The 15,512-nt window shown below is 40.6% G+C and overlaps 1 protein-coding gene across 5 annotated transcripts in view; it reads left to right on the forward strand.

Moving 5' to 3' along the window:
* ABCC5 (ATP binding cassette subfamily C member 5) overlaps positions 1–15,512 on the forward strand; it is an 80,749-nt gene that overhangs the window by 12,216 nt on the left and 53,021 nt on the right. For all 5 annotated transcript variants that reach the window (XM_004424667.3, XM_087439927.1, XM_087439929.1 and 2 more), the window contains 3 exons: positions 12,576–12,733; positions 12,926–13,081; positions 13,752–13,899. In XM_004424667.3, the coding sequence (XP_004424724.2) occupies positions 12,576–12,733; positions 12,926–13,081; positions 13,752–13,899 (462 nt within the window). The remainder of the gene's footprint in view (positions 1–12,575; positions 12,734–12,925; positions 13,082–13,751; positions 13,900–15,512) is intronic.

Genomic DNA, 15,512 nt, shown 5'->3' on the forward strand with positions numbered 1-15,512 from the left:
CTACCTTTAGGTCGCCTTCTGCTAATGCTTTCTTTAATGTCTCACCATTCTTCCCCTCTCCCTTAATCAAAAATAAGAAGGTCAATGCCAGGAACAGGAAACAGGGCCTCCGAAAGTCTTTCCAATGCTTGAACCTGTCAGTATCAAAATTACAGACTGATGTGAAGTTAATTTGGTGCACTGAAGTCCACTACTTAGCAGAATTAAGCTTGTCTATCCCTTCCCGCCCCACCCCCTTTTTAGGGACTTAGCCTATTTAGATAATTAAATGTGATAGGTTCTAATTATTTAAGATTATTTTCTGAGTTAGCTGTTCAAAGAATCAACTTAACTGTTATTAGATATCAGATGAAAACTTCCCTTTACCAAAGAAGATATGGTGTCTAGCAGTCGCTTAGTTTTCTTAAATGTTGTATTATCGCAGTAGAAAAATAGCCAGACTGCCCCAATCTTTACCTTTGTGTTTGCTTCTCACCATTGTCAGCAGTTCCAGTCTGCTCTGCGGTACAGGGGTCACATGGTGGAACCACTACTGTCTTATACTAGGTATTTAACATGGACACGCACATGGTACGAGACAGAGAGGGAGGTTTTATTTATAAATTATATTTTGGCTTTTTTTTTTTTTTAAGCTAAAGACTGAAAATCTTGAAGGGACTTTGTCATATGCAAAAGACCAACATTTTGGGCCGGCCCCGTGGCTTAGCGGTTAAGTGCACGCGCTCCGCTGCTGGCGACCCGGGTTCGGATCCCAGGCGCGCACCGACGCATCGCTTCTCTGGCCATGCTTAGGCCGTGTCCCACATACAGCAACTAGAATGATGTGCAACTATGACATACAACTATCTACTGGCGGGGCCTCTGGGGGAAACAAAAAGGAGGAGGATTGGCAATGGATGTTAGCTCAGGGCGGGTCTTCCTCACAAAAAAAAAAAAAAAAAGACCAACATTCTACTATTGAAATCAATGGTTCTCAGCTCAGGCTGTGTATTCAAGTCACTTGAAGAATGTTAAAAAAAATAACAATGCAGGGCCCTATCTCAGACCGATTAAACCAGTCTCTGGGGTGGGGCTCAGGCATCAGTGTTGTTGTAAAGCTCCCCTGGTGATACTAATGTGTACCCAGCACTCAGAACCTCAGCCCTAGATCTCATGAAATAAAGTCTCTTCTGTCCCCTTAACCTGTGGGGCTCCAAGAGTTTCCTATGAATCTTTTTTTCCCCCATGATTCATTTTCAGTTTAATCCTTTGAAACCTTATCATTATAATAACAAAGTTAATCTCACACCCCAGTGTAATAGGAACTTTGAATAAGTTCCTTGGAATTTAGCTTATGAAATGACTGAAAGCCCTCAAAATACTGCTAATTATGGGGTAATGCTAGATTATGAACTGTGGAAAAATACCTGTTTTACCATGGTGGTGGTGGTAAGTTATATCCACTGGTTTTATATATTTACCTGTGTGAATTGTATTAAAAGCTGATCTTCAGCATGAGGGTAACATGGCATAGTTACAGCTGAGTGAACTGATGCACGATTAATTCATAGCTGCTGAGTGGCTGGGATTAGGAGGTTCCCTGACTTTGAACAGTAGGCTCTTTCAACTGTATTCTGCTTCTTCCCCATGAAGCTTGTGTTCTAGAATTTTGCTGTCCTTCCTGATTGAAGTGGCTGCCGTTTGGAACTTCTTTTTTAGAGAAAATTTTTTTAATTTAAAAAATTTTTTTTGTGAGGAAGATTAGCCCTAACTAACCTCTGTTGCCAATCCTCCTCTTTTTGCTGAGGAAGATTGGCCCTGGGCTAACATCTGTGCCCATCTTCCTCTACTTTACATGTGGGACACCTGCCACAGCATGGCTTGATGAGCCCTGCATAGGTCCGCACCCGGGATCCAAACCCATGAACCCCAGGCCGCCCAAGCAAAGTGCGCGAACTTAACCACTACGCCACGGGGCCAGCCCCCATTTGGAAGTTCTTAGGGGAAGAGCTTGAGATGGTCAGGATCATGTTAATAACCCATTGAAGTGAGGAAGTGATGAGACTTGGGAGAGGAAATGTCCTTCGTAGTTTTCTCTAACTTGGGGAAAGCCTAAAGTCAGCTGGTCTTGGAAGGGCATCAGCTTTTAATATCTTTTTTAATTTAAAAGAAAATTTACATTTCTTTTAAATTTAATTTTTAATATATTAAGTCTCTTAAAACCTGTATCTGCTTGTATAACAATTCTCCTTAAAAGTTTATCTTTCTAGATGTTTGTCATAAAGGCAGCTGTGGGACAGAAAAGCTTTTACTTGGGCCAGAAGGGTTTCTAAGAGGCTGTGCTTTCTGTGTTTGTGTTAAGATCTTGTGAATTAAGGAAAGGAAAGGAAGAATATGCTGTGGGATCTGAGACCTGTCCATTTTGACTCTAGCCCCCAATAATACTTTCTTTGTGGGGTATACCAGACAGGAGCATTGCTGTCTTTAATCCCCTTGGAAGCTGAGAGACGCCTCTGCATTGCTGGTCCATGCCTGCTGGCTCTGCATTCAGAACAACTTGGATGGTTTCTCAGCCCCCAGGCTTGGGTAGGCTACCCTGCTGTTGTCCTGCTGTCAGGAAGGGATTGTTCAGTCTGGGGAATGATTTCTGGCTGCTGGTATATTGTCCCAGGGGCCTCCCTGCAGGGGGAATCCCCTGGTTGCCCTGTCAGCAGACATTCTGCTCTGGCAGCCTGTTAAAATGAGATGGGACGAACTAGATAAGTGGTGGCCGTGCAGTGTGATAAGAACACTAATGATCACAGCCCTGGGGATGGTGTTAGTGACACAGAGGCAGGCAGGTCTCTTGTGCAAGCATCTCTGTTTGCTTGTGGATGGAATGTTCCTGGTTTCCCTCACCAGATGGCACTTCTATGACTGTGTGTTTCCCTGACCTTTGTTTGAACCGTGGCAGCATCTGAATTTCATTGTCCCCATTTAGCTCCCCAGTGTCCCCACCCTGCCCCATCATCATCACCTTGGTAGAAAAAAATGCTCCATGTCTCCTGGCCACATAGTCCTCAGGAAGATGTACGTGGCAGTCGTATTTCCTTGTTTAGTGTTTTCTCAACTCCTGGGTCAAGCAGTATTTTTCCTTTTGGAACGAATCAATGGCTACGGAGACCTCTCTGCAGCCGAGTCATCTGGCCATGGAGAACCTTTCAGTCTGCAGTGCCCCTTAAGAGAAATAAAGGGAAATGGGTGTCCTCATCCCATCTCAGGAGAAGCTTTAAAAAGTTACTTCTAAAAAGGATTTAAAGCATCGTAACATACACAACAAATAGTCCTCATAAAATACATTCCCCTAGATCAGCGTACGTCAAGTACTATGTTAGCTGTTTAGCTATCTGGGGCTGCCTTAGCACTACTGACGTTCTGGGGCCAGGTAATTCTTTGTTGTGGGGGCTGTCCTGTGCATTGTAGGATGTTCACCAACATCCCTGGCCTGTACCCACTGGGTACACAGTTGTGACAAGCAAAAATGTCTCCAAATATTGCCACACGTCCCCTGGGCAAGCAAAATCATCCTCCCTTGAGAACTACTGGGCTACACTGTCCAATACTGTAGCCACCAGCCACATGTGCTATTGACATTTGAAACGTGGCCAGTCCAAATGGAGATGTGCTGTATATAGAAACTATACGCCGGATTTCAAAGACTTAGTACAAGAAAAGGATGTAAAATATCTCAATAATTTTTTATTGATTACCTGTTTAAAAGATATTTTGTATATATTGCATTAATAAAATATATTGTTAAAATTAATTTCACCTGTTTCTTTTTACTTTACTTTTATTTGTGGCTTGCATTATATTTCTATTGGACAGCACTGAGCTGGAGTGTTGATCTACTATAGTTTAGCCATTCATCTTGTATTAGGCATTTAGTTCCCAGTAAACCATTGGATTTAAATTATTTTTTTTCTTTGGAAAGTTTTCCTTCAGACAGTAATATTATGGAGATAAAGAAATGTGAAGTGTTTCATGTTGCCAGTTTGCTCTCCTGAGTACCCACCAGTGGCATATTAAAAATTGGTCTGACGATCAGATGACGTATGTTTATCTTATATTTCCCTCCTTCTCATATTGGATTTTATCTCTAACTATTTTTATTTTATTTTATTTTTTTAAAGATTTTATTTATTTATTTTTCCCCCAACGCCCCAGTAGATAGTTGTCTGTCATAGCTGCACATCCTTCCAGTTGCTGTACGTGGGACGTGGCCTCAGCATGGCCGGAGAAGCGGTGCGTCGGTGCGATCCCGGGATCCGAACCCGGGCCGCCAGCAGCAGAGCGCACGCACTTAACCGCCAAGCCACAGGGCCGGCCCTTCTAACTATTTTTATTAAGGTATATATGGTTATATCTTTTTTTTTTTTTAATTTTTATTTATTTTATTTTTTTCCCCCAAAGCCCCAGTAGATAGTTGTATGTCATAGTTGCACAGCCTTCTAGTTGCTATATGTGGGATGCGGCCTCATCGTGACTGGAGAAGCGGTGTGTCGGTGCCCACCCGGGATCTGAACCCGGGCCGCCAGCAGTGGAGTGCGCGCACTTAACGGCTAAGCCACGGGGCCGGCCCTATGGTTATATCTTAAAATTTAATTTATATTTCTTGACTGGTGACATTGAATTTAGAAGCTGAGAGATAGAAGCTTTTGAACCGATTTAGTAGATTATTCTGGATTTTGACCTTTTATAAATCCTAAAATTTAACCTGCATGAAGGCAGTGATTTTGAGGTACAGGGTCTGCTTGTTCACTCCTGTATCCCCAAAACCTAGAGCAGTGCCTGGCACATGGTAGGCCCCTCAAAGCTGGTTGTTCAAAATATATTATTATGTTACTTACCTGGTCACTTCTTTAGCTTTATTGTCCTTCCCCTTAATGCTCATTTCATTATGCAAACAGTTTTCCTTTTTATATTTAAACTCATCCATCTTGACTTTGATAACTTTCTGGCTTTTTCTGGGAAAATGGAGACTCTCTCTCTTCCATAGCTGAGTTAAATAGTATGCTATTTAATTCTCTCTCTTCTATTTATTTCATCATTTTTATGTAACTTTTTGGGGTTAATCCTAGATGGTGTGAAACCTGGATCTCAATTAATTCATCTCCAATCTGTTATTTATTTGTCCCAACAATGTTCACTGAATCACGTTTCCTACCCTGTTATAGTATTTACGCTTTCATAGAGTACGCTTTTTTTTTTTTTTTAATGAGGAAGATCAGCCCTGAGCTAACATCCATGCTAATCCTCCACTTTTTGCTGAGGAAGACCGGCTCTGAGCTAACATCTATTGCCAATCCTCCTCCTTTTTTTCCCCCAAAGCCCCAGTAGATAGTTGTATGTCATAGTTGCACATCCTTCTAGTTGCTGTATGTGGGATGCAGCCTCAGCATGGCGGGAGAAGTGGTGCGTCTGTGCGCACCCAGGATCCAAACCTGGGCCGTGAGTAGCGGAGCTCGCGCGCGCACTTAACCGCTAAGCCACTGGGCCAGCCCTATAGAGTAAGCTTTTATAGCGTGAATTTAAGTCTTTTCTCTTGGTTCATTTCCATTTTTAATCCATTCAACCTTAGAATATTGATAACTCACTTTGCAGAATGTTAATGTGGTAGGACAAATTTATTTTTACCTTTAAACAGATATACTTTTTTACCTGGCATGCTTGGCCAGGTAAGTTGTTTTAGGAAGCCTAGAGAGGAAGTCGGGCATCCAACCAGATAGTTACAAGTACGAGGCATCTGTGCAGTGACTGGCAGGGCAGTATAAAGATGCTCTTATTTTATCTTTAAATTTCAGTCTATAATGTATCTGTCTTTTAGTATCTGCTCATGTTTGGTTTAAAAACAATCAGGAAGTACATTCTGCAATTAAGTAAAATAGTTTATTTACATTCTAGTGTTCTAATCATGTACTTGTGACTTTGACTTTGGAAACTCCCATTTGCTTATAAAGAGGTTAGTTAGGAGAGTCAGAGTTTATTTTAATCTGATCCTCACCCTATGAAATAGAGGAGAGCTGTTTACAGAGGTACATCTGAGGTCATCTAGTACAGTGAGGATTTATTTGCTTGTTTTTTCTGTGAAAGCCACAGAGTGTAGTGATTAAGAGCCTCAACTCTGGAGCCTGGATTCAAATCCCTGCTGCTCCAAGTGCCTCAGTTTCCTCAGCTGTAAAATGGGGGAAATAACAGTACCGACCTCATAGGGTTGTTATGAGGATTAAATGAGTTAGTATCTGTAAAGCGTTTAAAACGATGCCTAGCACGTGGTAAATGCTATGTTGGTTTGTTATAAATTAATTTGCCCAGATTTTCCTATCATCTTCAAGTAAGCAGTTCGCCTTTACAGATACATGCTAGTCGTGAGATCTGGCTATAAACGAGGATGATTGCTGTAGCTTCCTCTACTTCTTGCTAAAGTCCTAGGGTAGGTGGGACTTTATAGAGGCAGCCTCAGGTCAACGAAGTGGAACTGAAAGTACTCAAGCTAATGGTAGTTCTCTTTTGCAGTAATACTGGAGTACATATTCTATAATAATAAGATTAATTGAGCAAACTGGGTAGATGTCTAATTGCTAGGAGTTACACTCTTTAATCCTGTAATCCCACTGATGGAATTTATCCAAATAATCTGGAAAGAGAAAAATAAACTGCAGATGTTTATTATACAATTAATAATAAGCAAAACAGCAGAGAATCTAAACAGAAATGGAACGGTTAAGAAGATTCCTCAGTGGTGTATCACGCACCATTAAATGATAATAATGCAGATTATGAGGCAACATGAAGATATTTTAGTTGACATTTGAATAATAGGTGCCAAGCTCTATCCCATGCTAGGAATCAGAGATGCAAACAAGAGTAAGACAGGAGCCCTCACCAGAAGCATCCCACTGCAGTGGTACAGCTGCAGGGAAGACAAAGGAGGGAGGAAGTAAATTCCCTGATTTTGAAAGTCAGGGAAAGCTAAAGGAAAGAGGAAACAGTTGAGACAGGCCGTAACATTTATCAGATGGATAAATTGGTAATATAGTTAATACGTATTAAATGTTTATTATATACCCAATACTTTGCTAAGCACTTTTCATTATCCTATTAATTCCTCTCAACACTATGTGATAGGTGCATGCACCACTGTAAAAATGAGTAAATGAAGCTTAAAGTGGCTAGATAACATGTTGAAGGTTGGTGGCAGAATCAGCATGCAAACCCATGTCTGTCTCCTAAAATCCACCTTCAAAATCACTGTACTTCACAATGGCCTCCAACTATGGGAAAATTCTGCCTATGGAGGTATTAATACTTTAAGATCATAGAGAAAATAGTTTTATTAGAGTAAGCGGATTTTCTCTTGATTTTCTTGATAATGTTATTTTAACATTCAAGAGTTCTTGCCAACAGCTAAACATCTCTTGCTTATTGTTTTGAGAGACCTATTTCTGAAGGAGCTAGGTGCAGATATGGAGCAGGACTGTTTCCTTCAAAACAGGGGATCTTCTTATTTCCATCAGATGTTTCATTGTCCTCACCTAGACAGTGAGTAACATATGACAGCAAGATTGACAGTTTGGGAAGTAGTGTAGGAAAGAATAGCAAAAATGGGAGATGACTTGGAAAGTGGGTTGCTTGGAGTAGCAACTTTTGATTCTCTTAGATCAAGAATATAGACTTCTCCCATACCCTTACTGTGGGAAGTCCTATTCTATCTTTTATTATTATATGAAAATTTGAGGATTAGTGCTATTTTAACTGCAGTGGGTTTATCTTTGTTGGGATAAAATTATACTGAGTGTCTTGTTCTAAAATCAAAAGCGGTACAAGAGCCCTCAGTCTCTCTTATGTTACAAGCATTTGATGATGCTGGTATAGTGCTCATGGGATGCCTTGGGGAATGAAACCTTGCCTGCCAACTCTCATCTGAGTCTTTTTTAAGAGCCTCTGAATTTGACATTCTCCCATACAGGAAGTAACTTACTACCCAGGAGGTGGTGGAACATGACATCATTATATAGTCAGAGGAACAAAACTCATGCAACAAGAGGATTTTATTGTTGTTGTTAAGTCCATTCACTTTTCTGTTTGTAGGTTTTGATGAAAACTGTAACTAGGCATTTTAGTGATGAAGAAAATGAAATTAATGTACTATACACACAGAAATTGGCATATTCTTATTCATATTCCAGCATCTGGAACAGTCTTGCACATAGGTGCTCAGCAAGTTATTTGTTGAAAGAATGAATGAAAGAAGATGTGAAGATTTTAGTTTCCTCTTATTGCTACTCATATGCTTCCTCATAATGCATTCTCATATAAGAATACTAATGGATGGCACCAAGTTTTCCTTTTGTGATGCTGTGATGTCAAAAGACGTTTATATAAACTCTCCTAACTCTTGAACTTGGTTATCCTGGAAAGGCAAAAGAACTAGAATAGCTAAACCAATTTTGAAAAGGAAGAATAAAGTTGGAGATATCACACTACCCTATTTTAAGACTTACTACATAGCTACTGTAATCAAGTTAGTGGTATCAGTGGAGGGCTAGACAAATAGGTTGATGGAATAGAGTCCAGGAATCAACTCACACAAGTATGGCCAACTGATTTTTACATAGGTGCAAAAGCAATTTAATGGAAAGATGATAGTCTTCAACAAATGGTGTTGGAACAGTTGGACATCTATAGGCAAAAAAATGAGCCTTTATCTAAGTATTACACCTTATACAAAAATTAACTCAAGGTGAATCATAGATCTAAATGTAAAGTTATATAACTTGTAGGAGAAAATATTCATGACCTAGAGTTAGATGAAGAATTCTTAGACATGACGCTAAAAGCACAATCTATAAAAGAAAAAAGTCAATAAATTCAACTTGATCAAAATTAAAAATTTTTGCTCTGTGAATGGCCCTGTTAAGACAGAAAATATTTGCAAATCATCTGACGAAGGGTCTGAACCCATAATAGATAAAGAACTCTCTCAGCTTAACACTAAGAAAACAGTCCACTTAGAAAATGGGCAAAAGACCTGAACAGACACTTTACCAAAAAAGAATGTATGGATGGCAAAAAAGCACAGGAAAAGATGTTAAACATCTTTAACGGTGAGGGCAGTGCAAATTAAAATCATGATGAGACACCAAACCACATCTATCTGAGTGGCTAAAATAAAAAATAATGACAATACCAGGTGATGATGAGGATGGCGAGAAACTGGATCTCTCATACATCGCTAGTGGAAATGTAAAATGATACTGTGATAAAGTAATTTCAATACAACTAATGTTTGAATCATAAGTAATGTCAAACTGCTTTGTACACTTCTCATGCTGTCAAAACTTAAAATAAGAAGTGAGATCTCCGTTCCCATACAAATTTGTAGTGGATGTATTTTCTGGGCTTAAATTATAGTTCCAGCAGTGTGTTTCTCGAAGTACAAAGGAAACTTCCATATTTCAAGATCCGTTTATTTTAGAAATAGATAGTGACAACAGTTGCACAACATTGTGAATATAATTAATGCTCCTGAATTGTATACTTAAAAATAGTAAAAATGGCAATTTTTATATTATATGTATTTTACTACAATAAAAAACATCCATTTAATTGTACATTCAGTAGCTTCCACCTAACTTTCAATTGGAAGTGACTAATCTGCATATAATGACATGATAAAGGCAAATGTCAAGAGAAAAATCTAATAGAATTCCATGATGCTTTTCAAGAGATAAATATGCTCAACTAAAATCATATATTCATGGATTTATTTTCAGTTTCAGTAGTACCTATCTGTGTGAAAAGATATTTTCAAAGATGAAATTATAAAATCTCATTACCAGTCGGCGTTAACAGATGAAGATTTGCAATTGATTTTGATGAAGGGAAAACGATTTTAAACCCCAATTAAGTGAAATGTTATTCCCCCATAAAAGAATTCCATTCTTCTCATTGGTAGAACTGTGTTACAAAAAATTGTACTCAATTATTATTACTATATTTTGAATTTTGTCAATTAACATTTTGTAGAAACTTGTGTTTTTTTGTAATATAAGTACCTACCTAATATTCTCAATTTGCCTCTTGGCCCACAAAGCCTAAAATATTTAGTCTGGTCCTTTACAGAAAATTTTACCATCCCTAGCTTAGAGCATTGGTTTTCCACTCTTTCTTCTTTTCTAATGTATGCTGTTAAAGTGTTCACAATTTCACTCTATGCTCTGCTTTAGCTGCATCCCACAAATTTTGATGTGTTAAAATTTCTTACCATTTAGCTCAGAATATTTACTAATTTCCATTTGATGTCGTCTTTAACTCGTATTATTTACAAGTGTGTTGCATAATTTCTGAATATTTGGAGATATTCTTGTTATCTTTTTTGCTGAATTCCAATTGAATTCCAAAGTGGTCAGAGAACATAGACTATCTAATGTTAGTCTTTTGAAATTCGTTGAGGTTGCTTTATGGCCCAGCATACAGCCCATTTTGGCAGATATCTAGTGGGCACTTGAAGTGGTATTATTTTAACTTTTTTTCTTCTTCTGAAGCTTTGGATATCCAAATAAAGCTGGTCCTTGTAACATTCTGAACCTGCTCTGTACCTATTCTCAGTTTCTACTTCCTTGTAGTAGGTATGTTTGTATTTTTGGTGTATCTTTCTCCTTTCTCAACCCAGTGATTTTCTTTTCTTCCCCTTGTGGTTATAAGCAGCTTAAAGGTAAAATAAAACAAAGCACCTCTGTTGTGTACTTGAATCTCAGCCACCTTTAGTTCATTATTAGGTGCCATAGTCCCTAACCACTAAGTAAGTATTTACCTTATACCTAAGGACTTTATGTAAGAGTTCATTCTTTTCTTGGTGTTGACTCGTTTGTCGTGTTGTGGTGTTCTTCTCTCGAAACTGGTCTACCTTGCCTTTGACAAAAGGAAAAAAATGTGCTTCCCCTTGCCGGGGCTGTGTACTTTCTGATACTAAGCAATGCCTTATCTTATCTGAAGATACATAACTGTGCGTGGACTACAGCTATTGTATTTGAGGAAAGAGCCGCCTGGGCATCCAGGTGACCCCCATGCATGAGTTCTGCCCTCTCATTCCCGCTCGTATTGGAGGTGCCTCTGTTCTGTGTGGAACAGAGGTGGTGTGTAAAAATAGAGACCCTGCTTTGTGTAAGGTGGGTGCTGCACCACTTACCTTTTTCTTGATTTGGGGATCTCTTCTTTCTTGCTCTTTCACAATAATTGCTGGAAATATTTGTGATAATGTGAGAAAAGAGTGATGTACTTATAATCCTTACTTGAGGAAAATAATGCGTCTGCTTCTCCAACAGGAAGGCGTAACCTTTGAGTTACATTTAGGGTAGATGGGGACAGATGTGTCCAGACTCCTGGCCCACCCTCTTCTGCCATAGTCAGACTTTGAATTACATGCATTTTTGTTAATATGATAAATTGGTATTTATAAACTTTGTAGTAAATACGTGTAACTTGTGTGTGTGTGTGTGTGAGGAAGATCAGCCCTGAGCTAACATCCATGCTAATCCTCCTCTTTTTGCTGAGGAAGACCGGCTCCAAGCTAACATCTATTGCCAATCCTCCTCCTTTTTTTCCCCCCAAAGCCCCAGTAGTTAGTTGTATGTCATAGTTGCACATCCTTCTAGTTGCTTTATGTGAGACGCGGCCTTAGCATGGCTGGAGAAGCAGTGTGTTGGTGCGCACCCGGGATCTGAACCCGCGCCACCAGTAGCGGAGCGCGCGCACTTAACCGCTAAGCCACGGGGCCGGCCCAATACGTGTAACTTTGTATTTCAACTCCTGAGACCCTCTGCTTTGTGCTGCAGAAATCTGGGTCTTGGAGCTCTCTAGCTGTGCAGCCAGGGTGAGAGCCTCTCTTCTGCTCTCCCTGTTGCTGATGAGAGAGAGAGAGGAGGCATGTGTACATCCTGGTTTTTTCTGCTTGACAGGGCTTTAATTGGAGGGGTTTAATTGGGGTTTAATTGGAGGTGATTGTGAAGTTTTTGTCACAGAAAATGGGCAATCGAATTTGCAGTGAGTAGCGAAGGAACTGACTCCCAGTCCACGTTGGGAAATGAAAGATAAAACATTTTGATGATAAAAATATAAATTTTAGAATGTGCAACTCAAAGAGTAAATCCTAATGTAAACTATGGACTTTAGTTAATAGTAACATATCAGTATTGGCTCATTGGTTGTAACGAATGTACCACACGAATGCAAGATGTTAATCATGGGGACGGAGAAGAGAGCGGGGAGATGAGGAGGTACGTGGGAACTCTGTACTTTCTGCTCAATTTTTCTGAACCTAAAAGTGCTCCAAGAAATGAAGTCTGTCTAGAAGTTTTAAGTATCTGGTTTAAATGTTCCGTAGCAAGTTCATATCATACAAGTTAGTGTTTGGCCCCCTGATCCCCCTGGGATTTCTCAGGTAAGATGAATCTGGTTTGCAGTTTAAGCTGTTATGTCAGATAGATTTGCCCCTCTCTGTTTTTCTAATGTTCGTTAACTGTGCTTTTGCCCTCTCTCCCTATCTGTTGAAACAGTTGGAATGCCAAGATGCCTTGGAAACAGCAGCCCGAGCTGAAGGCCTTTCCCTGGATGTTTCTATGCATTCTCAGCTCAGAATCCTGGATGAGGAACATCCCAAGGGAAAGTACCATCATAGCTTAAGTGCTCTGAAGCCCATCCGGACCACTTCCAAGTAAGAGACTCTTCTGGGTAATGACTTGTCCGTGAAGCATCAAAAGCATTTTTGAAAATCCAGGCAAAGATTAGACCATTTGGGGAGGCCTGTTTTTAGTCAGAGCTCTGTTTACTAAACAGCATAGTATAGGCGCTGGCTAGCCTCTCCGTGTACGTTGACAATTTTGTGCTATGGGTTTTCTTTCTTTAGACACCAGCACCCAGTGGACAATGCTGGGCTCTTCTCCTGTATGACTTTTTCCTGGCTTTCTCCTCTGGCCCGCACGGCCCACAGGAAGGGGGAGCTCTCAATGGAGGATGTGTGGTCTTTGTCTAAGCACGAGTCTTCTGATGTGAACTGCAGAAGGTAGGCGTCTCTGGTCCACCCTTGTCTCCCATATACTGGATGCGTAGGGCCTGAGCTAGGAGTGTGGGTCTGACAGCGTGAAGTCCACGACTCTGTGTCCTTTGAGGATCTGAGCTATCCTATGGAGGGAGGGTTGCCTGGGGATGATGTTCTCTTTCCTCTTCTGCTTTATTTCCTATTTCACCTTTAATCCTCTTTTAACCACGGGCTTTCTCTCTCTCTCAGCCCCGCTTCTCTTCCTGAGTCTGCAGGGAGGTTATGTTGCTGCCTTGTGACAGAATACATGTTTATGGTAGCTGAGTGTCATGATTAAAATCTAGTGTACAACTTTACAGTTTACACAGGATCCTTCAGAAAGGGTTGGGGACCCTTGAGAAAGGAAGCTCTTATCCACAAACAAATTCTGTTCAGGGATAATTTTTCTGGGTAGAAGGAAAGACTTTTGTTCTCATCCTTTTCTGTATCCTAGAGGCTCCCTATTCAGGGTAAATATGTAGTTACCCAGAAGGGTATTTTTTTCCTGAAGGTGAAGACTATGTACATAATTTTAAAGGAGAGACTGGTGTGAGTGGTGTCAAAGCCTAGAGACAAAAAGCGATGGCAGGAGGGAAGCTAGGGTGTGTTTATTCCCTGTGGAGATGTGTAACAGAGAACATGTGCCCTTGTTAAGACTAGAGAGACTGTGGCAAGAAGAGCTGAATGAAGTTGGGCCAGACGCTGCTTCCCTCCGAAGGGTTGTGTGGATCTTCTGCCGCACCAGGCTCATCCTCTCCATCGTGTGCCTGATGATCACGCAGCTGGCTGGCTTCAGTGGACCAGTAAGTTCTAACCATTCTTTCTGACAGTCTCCAGGGGCCCGGCCATGGCCAGCTCTAACATTCTTGTTCTGTTGCAGGGGTTGTGCTCACCTTTGGGCTAGTTAGCAGCCATAGAGATGCCTCCAGGTCTCTTGAAAGGGAACAGTTGATTTTGGAGTGAATGGTGGCTTGTCAGCAGCTGGAAGGATGAGGGGCCCATGTTGTCAGAGAAGAAATGGAACTGGTTTGCTTGCCTGGGGCGGGGGTGAAACCGAATGATTCCGGCTCTGCACGGGACTGTGCTTCTTTGCTGTGTGTTGACATGAAATGGCAGTCTCGGTTCGAGAAGATGTGTCTCGCAGTGCTGTGAGTGGGCGAGAGCAGTGTTGTGTGGCATAGGCTGTTGACCCAGTGCTGGTGACACACCGAATGCCCGGAGGCAGAGTTGTCACATGTGAGATGGTTCTGTGGCAAATGAGCCCTGAAGAAACTAGAGGACTGTTGAGGTTTTTAGAGTCTAACCTGGAGCCCATTTGAAACTTTGGTTTATAGTATAAACTGTGTGGCAAGTGTTGGGGCGGCAGCCGTGGCTTTTTCCTAGTGTGTACGAAAGCAGAGTAGGTAAGAGAGTGATGTTCACACTGTTTTCTGGACACCTGTTTCTTACATCTGCTATGCTGCCTTACACTTAAGACTTTGATTAAATCTATTCTCTACATATTTGCCTTGAGGCATCGGAGCAGTAGTACTACTTATACTGTGCATTTTCCGTGTGTGGGTAAGCTGGAGGTTCATGGTTTGGTAAGTATGTGCCTAAGATGCATGGTGATTTAGGTAAAACTACTTTGCAGTTTTTCTGTTTCTTGTTTTTTTTTTTTTAAATGATTGATGCCTTTTGAAAAATTTTGATCTCTTTTTTGAAGCAGAGAACACTACTTTTCTGGTATTGGGTTTCTATATTAATTGACCAACTAACACACTTTTGTATAAGTTTTAAGTCAGAGGGACCATGTAACTGAATATTATGTTATTGACCAAAATGGCAAACATTTTCGTAGGACCAGCTTCCCCCAAGAAGAGCTTCTGTCATTGTTTCACTACAGGGCTGGTGGCGAGTCTCGTCTTTTGTAGAATTCTTTCAGCTGGGTAGCATGGTATACAGGCTTTCTTAGTTACATTTGACCAATGTAAGAATTTCATTGGCTCCCTCCCTTCCATGAAAATTCCGTAGGTTGGTGGGATTTTAATTTTTTTCTTGGGAAAAAATGTTACCTATGCATGTTTAGCTTGGGGGCCTTATAGTCACTCCCTTGAGCATCTGCATATTCCTTAATCTCTCTTTTAAGGCACAGCACGCTGGAATACTAATCTCTAGTAAACTCTTCTGGATGCCAGGGAAAGCTGAGAGCCTTCCTTTAATAGGAAAACCGCAGCACGCTTTTCCTTCTTTCTACCCTCTTGGGGAAGAGCGCCTTAAGGCCTATATTATTTCATGAGATTCCATTCTAGAACAATCGAGAAAGCAAGGGTCCCATCCACAAGCTCTCTATGATAAAAAGACTTAAAATTGTAATCAATGCAAACTTCTTTTTTTGGAGCCAATTCTAATAAATTTCTTTTTGATTGGAAATTGA

The sequence above is a fragment of the Ceratotherium simum genome, chromosome 15 (genome assembly GCF_057802395.1).
Source record: "Ceratotherium simum simum isolate JZ-2026a chromosome 15, ASM5780239v1, whole genome shotgun sequence".
NCBI classification, from domain to species: domain Eukaryota; kingdom Metazoa; phylum Chordata; class Mammalia; order Perissodactyla; family Rhinocerotidae; genus Ceratotherium; species Ceratotherium simum.